At 45.9% G+C, this 7246-nt stretch overlaps 1 protein-coding gene across 3 annotated transcripts in view; it reads right to left on the reverse strand.

Annotated features, from left to right (window-relative positions):
- Window positions 1-6542, reverse strand: part of dselb (dermatan sulfate epimerase like b) — a 7199-nt gene extending 657 nt beyond the window's left edge. The window contains exons 1-3 of one of the 3 annotated variants that reach the window (XM_079863456.1): window positions 5946-6542; window positions 5780-5856; window positions 1-4170 (exon numbers count right to left, since the gene is read on the reverse strand). The exon at window positions 1-4170 is cut by the window's left edge and continues 657 nt beyond it. In XM_079863456.1, coding sequence (XP_079719582.1) covers window positions 372-4013 — 3642 coding nt within the window. In that variant the 5' untranslated portion in view covers window positions 4014-4170; window positions 5780-5856; window positions 5946-6542 and the 3' untranslated portion in view covers window positions 1-371. The remainder of the gene's footprint in view (window positions 4171-5779; window positions 5857-5945) is intronic. The other 2 variants (XM_079863457.1, XM_079863455.1) reach the window with 2 other exon arrangements.
- Between the last annotated feature and the right edge of the window lie 704 nt (window positions 6543-7246).

Consider the following 7246-nt stretch of genomic DNA (forward strand, 5'->3'; position numbering starts at 1 on the left):
TAGGTCTCAATAGGCGGACAATCGCGCCAGGGCTCGGGACAAGACTACCGTGCCTAGTGTGAGGACACCCTTAGCTTGCAATAATATTTCACAATACAACTCTTTTTACTGTATAAATGCAGACCTTGGTGAGCAGAAGTGACTTCTTTTAAAAACATCTTACTGATCTAAAACTTCTGAACGGTATCCTGAAGGCATTGTAGTAAAACATGACATGTTAGATTAGACATGGTGCAGACTGACATTCAATTCTTGTGCCTATTTCTTTCATTATCACTTTTACTTGGTTTGCAACCCAAATTTGTGCAAAAATACAACATAAATATCAAACAGACACAAGAGATTTAGGACAACAGCTGGCCAGCAGCTAATCAGTCAGTGAACCTTTGATACCCGAGCTGCCTCATCAGGAACCCACAGGTGTGCTCTATGAGTCTGATGTCTCTCCTTGGCAGGTTTCGCCTCCATATGTTGATGTTGGCTGGTGATATGTCCCCTTCATACATCAAGTTATACAAGTTTGTGGAGGTGGTGAACATGAGCTGATTCAGGGCCGAGGGAGATACGGGGACTCCGAGGAAGGAGTGTATCTTCTCGGCTGTGTCCAGAGGATAATCTACAACATCCTCAAACCTGACCTGGAGAAAGGACTCTTCGGATAAGGTGGACGTGACTCTGAGGACGGCGGCCGTGTGGGCGAGCCACAGGTGGGCCAGCAACAGCACAGGATCGGTCTCTGAACGGGATATGAGGAGCCACAGCGTTCTGAACTCGGCTGCGAATGCGGTCGGACACCCGTCACTAACCGTATCCTCTTTGAAAAGGAGGGCTAGATGCTGAGGAATGTTCTTGAGCGAGTAAAGGCTAGGTTTGCTATTGTACAGCATCAGATAAACCCAGGCACGAGGGTCCCGGATGACGTAGATGGCCCTCAGAGATGGGCCGAGGACTTCTTGGAGAAAGGGCAGCTTTAGAGCCCAGCTGCCGCTGCACAGGTTGAGGACGACACGGGCATTAGGGTAGTCCACCGTGTGTCTCCTCAACTCCCTCACGTACTCCACATCCCTGTCCACTCGCACTCGACCTTTCATCTCAGCCCTGGACTCTCGTCTCCTCAGTCTCCTCCTCTTGTCCTGGGAGAGACTGACTCTTTGGGCCGGTTTCATGTGGCTGGTGTCATGGAGTGGGATATTTTGCAGGAATAAGTGGGTGTTGTGGACCAGTGAATGTAGCCAGCCCTGAATCATTTTAAAACGCCCATACTGTGCTTCTGAGCGTGTCCATTCACAAGCATCCACTAAAGAGTCAAACTCAAACTCTGTTTCAGGTATATCCAAGTGCTCTGTGGGGATGCGTAGGTAGACGAAGTCTGTGTTGTTGTAGAAAAGGTGCTTAAGGATGTCGGACCCGGAGCCAGGCAGCGATGTTATCACTACAGTGGGGAGAGGGAGCTGATGCTGGTCATAAAGGGTCATTTGTTTGCTGAGCTCCGGGTCTGTGGCGGATCCGTGCCACTTCACTCCACACAGGAGCTGATCGCAGCTGTTGGAGACGAACAGGAGCTCGCTTATCCACAGGATTAAGACAGAAAGCAAAGCGTAACGCATCAGTCTGCTAAAGCAAGCGTAAAACTTGCGCTGTAGGGTCAGGAAAACAATCGCCACACACAGTATTACCCCGGCTGCAACATTCACCGTAACTCCAAAGTCGAACAGATGATTGTGTAACTTGGTCTGTTTGGGGACAAGCTGTGTCCCCAAGCCAAACCGGACTATCTGATGTCTGTCTTGCACCTTAGCGTAACCCCCAAACCCCAGATAGCTTGAACGTGCCCCTATGTCTTTGTGATTGGTTACTATCGAAACTATTTTCTCAGTATTGTTGATGGTGAGAGAAAGTCTGAGCCCATTCTTACTGCTTTCAATGAACCTACAGTCGGAGACTTTCACGTAAGGCCCGTGCATCACGTACGCCATTCTACTGACTGAATCAGTGAAAGGAAAGGAGACATTGATGAACTGTGTCCACCTCTTTTTAAACTCTGCCTCCTGCTCAGCCTCCTGTATCTGAGTATCAGGACTGTGTCCCTGACTGTCAAACCAGAACATCTTGTAATGAGCATCCCAGACGTCCATCAGCGCCCCATTGTACCTGTCTGAGAAACTATGGGGCACATACTTAAAGTCGATATCCAGGTTGTGAAAGAACGCACTGGCCATGTTCACTGGCGAGTCGTGTCTTTTCTCAACATGGTCGACCACCAGGAGAGTCTGTGAGTTGAGGAGCACCAGGGCTCGGTACACACTCTTCAGTCTCATGGCTGGGGAATACGCAGCGGCCGCTTCGCCGCTCACGAACATGGTGTCTCCGTGGGCAGAGGCGGCGACCAGCTCTCCTGCCGAGTCTCCGACCCCGTCGTCGGTCCAGCGCAGCCACTTCGCACATTCGCCAAGCTGACCTTCCCAAGGGATGTTACACTGGCTGGTCGGGGAAGGGCTGAACACTAACACGTTGTTTAGGAAGCTGTATTTGGGGCCGTATAGAGCCTCGGAAACAAATACTTGTCCATTAGGGGCGAAAGTGAATGAGTTTTGATCGGGGTGCTCGTGACCAGGGTTGAAGCTGTTCCACCCGTTCACCCATGAGTAAGGCTTTGCATGGACGATGTCAAACACTGCCCGGCCACCCAGCTTTCCAGATTTAAATGAGACAAAGGTGTTGCCCTGAGCCACAGATAAACCCGCGCCGTACGTCACCACGCCCCAGTTGGAGAATATGTGCATCTTGGCCTTACTGTGGCCGTGAGGGGGCTGTGGCGTGAGGTCGGCGTTATACCAGATAAACTCTGTGTGAAGCGTCGTCCAGCGCTGGGCCAAGGACTGACTCATGGGACCGTCTCTAGGCCTGTGCTTCCTAATCTGCTGCGCCAGCCAATTCCCCGACCCGTTTCTGATCACAAAAGTATCTAAAAAGACTAACTGGCTCTCTGGCCCGTAGAACCAGTTATAGTTGGAGTCCCCGATACCGACCGTTCTCTGGAAGCCGGGAAGCAGCGTGGCGTAATAAAACCAGAAGTGAGTGCGCAGCCAGTTGTTCTGAGTGTTGTCTATGTTGAAGTGGCGCTGCGCTAGGAAAACGTACTGCGTAACGGACTTAGCAGTGTAGCTCCCAAACGCAACTCCCTCGTCCAGAGAGCCGTCTACAACATGATTTAACAGAAACATTGTCTTCTCCATGTAATTTACAGACACCTGTTTCCAAACCATCGACTCAGTGACATCATGTGCACCCACGACTATTGCTCCGGTCAGAATGGCCAGAATATTAGTGGTTTGGTGGTTCTGAAGGAACTGTTTCCCCCAGCCCCGGTACTTCGAGGCCTCGTACAGCTCTCTGGTCTCAGCACTAATCTTCTTTAAGTACAGGTCTCGGCGCTGCTGGTCCAGGAACGGGTAGATGAAGTCAAAAGCAGTAGCAAATCCAGTGAGCGAATGAGCCATTGGAACTTCATCATTGGGTGCACTGGTTACTCTCCAGTCCGGATATTCCGACATTCGGTCCATGAACTTCATCAGGAAGAGCAGGGCAGAAGAGTCCTCGGGATACAGCAAACAGTACAGGGCCAGCGCTGGGAGGTTGTTTCCATAAATCTCATTCCATTTGCTGGTGAACTCCTCATGCTTTGTGGGTGGCATGTAGAGCGGGCCGGTCGAGAGCATCGTCATCACAGCGGTCCGGATGACTTTAAAAATCTGGCTATGAGTTGTAGTGGACCTTTGTCTCAACAGTGGTATATCGTCTTGGTTAAAGTACAAGTTGGGATGAAGATTAGAGGCTTGGAGCTTCCGTAGCTCCGCTGGGCCTTTCTCACTGAGCTGGAACTCTCCAAACTCACTAAAAATATCTTTTCCTGAGGCATTAAAGACTCCGGAGAATGCAGGTCCCACTGCTAGAAATAGGGACGCTACAAATGTAGGCCACGCTACGGACCTCAGAACCACCGTCCACAACATGTTTCCGCTCCTCCTTTGTTTTGCTGGCTATAGCGCTTCTGGTTTGATCTGGGAAGCCTCTCCCCACTTTACCTTCTCATTCAGAGGGAGTTTCTTCATGGCATACATTCAGTTGTTATTGACTGCGTTTTCTCTGGCCTCCACAGCCTCTGATGCACTGTTGAAAAACAGAAACAAAAGTGAAATTCTTGCAATTCAACAATATTAAACATCACTGATGTTAAAGGGGTTATGACAGGGGAGGGTGATATGACCAAAATCCTATATTGTATATTTTATTTTACTTTAACAATATGATTTTTTTTTATTTGCTGGGAATGGGATAATTATACCATGTTAGATACCAGTTTAATTTCACAGTTTTCCACACCAATTTCGACATCACAGCAAAAACTACACTAGACGAATGTAGGTAAAAAGTCAATTATTGAAGTAAATAGTAATGAAACAACAGAAGCAAATAACAAACAATATGATGAATAAACTCAATAGAACAAAGATACAAAATAAATGAACAGTGCTGTGCGTATTTCAGGTCGCTCTAACAGAAGTTCTACAGTGATTGGGAAAAGCTGCATTATTTTCTCTGTACGAATACAGTGAATTATTTCTCTGCTCCTGGAAATGGAAACCCATGTCTCTATATCAGAGGGATCAATATTAAGAAAGAGCTGAGGGTTATTATAACGAAGCAGATGATCACAGTCTGGGATTGTGTTTGTTCCGCACAGACTGTTTATGAACCATGAAGAAGGCTTTGCTAATAACCTGTCATTGAATGATAACTGATCCTGGACTGACAGCAAACCGCTGCTTTCATTCTAGTGTTTCCTTCTGATCTGCTGATGTAATATTTATGGGTTTTGAGTCAGAATGTGCTGACTTTCAGTGTTACTGGTGTTTGTTTCGGGTGTATAATGCCTCAGCAGACTGTAGTATTTGTACTTTAGAGATGATCAAGGTCAGTTTATTTATGGCTGTATTAGAGCAGTAGCAATTATTCACCATCGTTGGGTTAAAGATGAGCAGAGACATTAGTTCTCCCATTACAGCTCTCTCTTTCTCACCAAATTAACCATTTTGAGTTCCTAAAGTCACAGAGGTGCTGATGTTTAAACATGGGAGGTTTGCTGATTGCCAGCCTGATGATTGGCTACATACAATTATAAAGAAAACATCATTATAATTGTGTGTTTGGGACATGGCTTTCAATGAGGAGACTTTAGTTTTTGTAATCAGGCTCTCAAAAATTATATAAAAATTTGGATTTAGTTTTATCAGCCAATATATCGGTTTAAAAAATCATTGGTTATCATCGGTGCATCTCTAATGTGTGTGTGTGTGTGTGTGTGTGTGTGTTTAAACATCTAAACCAATTGATCTTGATCACAATCAGCACCTTTGAGAATATAGAAACTAAAATGGCCCTCTTTTTTTCTTTAATTAAGTGCATCATGGGTAACTGAAGTGCACTCAGTGTGAACACACTAATCACACTAATCACACAAAGCAGCACAGAATCAGAATAGTGCTTAAGTGTGCAAACTGGGACGCACTTTAGTTTAACTAATTGTTTACATAATGCTACCTATTGCTTTAGAATATAGTCTAATTCTAGATCTGCTCAAACCGCTCATTTCTGTTGCTGATATTAGTAGCAGACAAGAAATGCACAGGGATTTTGTTTTTATAGTATTATACTATTCATTTCTTCTTGATTTCATCATTTCTACATGAAGCACTACATGATGAAGGGTTTGAAACACCTCCACGTCATGATCCTTCATTTCTCATGCAAAGACTGCAGCCAATCAGAGCACTGGCTGTTTACACTGAAGCGCAGCTCGACGCAGAGAGAAAATAGTCATGTATTACTAAATAAATGTTAAAAATTCCTGTCATGACCCCTTTAACACCAGTCTGTGAACTTACATGTGGTAAAGAGCTCAGGAAATGTCCGATCTGAGATCAGCAGAGAATGAGATGAAGAGGAGTGATGTGTAATAATGAGGTGCGACTCGGTAATCCATTCATTTGTCAGAAAAATCCGACCTAGTTGTCAGTAATCCATTAAAGCGAGCTGTCAGGTGATGTGTGTGAGTGTGAGCGCGTGCACGAGCATCTGCCCATCATCATCTTCATCATCATCATCATCATCATCGATCCTCCATCAATCACTGACCTCTGATCATCAGAACACACACACACACACACACGCGCGCGCGACAGGACCATGATGCATCACTCAGGATCGGATCTGTGTTCCTGAGGAGTGAAAACATGTCGGGCGCTGTTATCCGCCCGCGGGCGCGCGCATTCGCCGTGCACTGCAGACAGATGTAGAGAAACAGCGCAAGTTAGTGGAAAGTTCGAGTAGAAATGGAGAAAAGGCACAATCCACGGCATCTTCAATCACGGATATTCCAGTGTCCGCCTAATAATCCTCAAAGATCAGAGTTCTGGTGTGTGTGTGTGTGTGTGTCTGTTAGCGCGGGATCTCATCGAGCCTGATGTTCTTCTGCCATTAGAGTCTGCGGCTCCGTTTGACGTTACCATAGCGACCGCTGACAGTAGAGGGCGCTCACACACACACACTCTCTCTCTCTCACACACACACTCACACTATCTCTCTCACTCTCACACACACACTCACACTATCTCTCTCTCTCTCTCTCTCTCACACACACACACACTCTGCTCTCTCTCTCTCTCACACTCACACACTCTTCTCTCTCTCTCTCTCTCTCACACACACACACACACGCTACTCTCTCTCTCTTTCTCTCTCTCTCTCTCACACACACACACACACACACACACACACACACACACAAACACACTCTACTCTCTCACACACACACGACACTGATATAATATAAAATTCGTCCACAATTGTCCCTTAATAATATATTTATGACACAATATTACCCTAGCCCAAAATAATACCTAAATACAAACAAGAAACAACAATCAATAAATGTCCTTTTATAAAAATGCAAGTCCAGAGGATTTTGGTCAACAAGAATACAAAGGCAGAGATGATAACATTTGCTGCTCATTTTCACAGGTTAAACTCTTAAAGTCATCATGAAATCAAAATGGTGTTTATTGTAAATGATTTATAGGTGCACATCATCATTATTGTGTTAATCATGTTGAATCAGAATAAGTTCCTCTTGCAGCATCTCTTCTCTTCTCTGATGACGAGGGCGGGGCAACCTGTCACTCACATG

Source organism: Squalius cephalus, assembly GCF_949319135.1.
Source record: "Squalius cephalus genome assembly, chromosome: 25".
Taxonomy (NCBI): Eukaryota; Metazoa; Chordata; class Actinopteri; order Cypriniformes; family Leuciscidae; genus Squalius; species Squalius cephalus.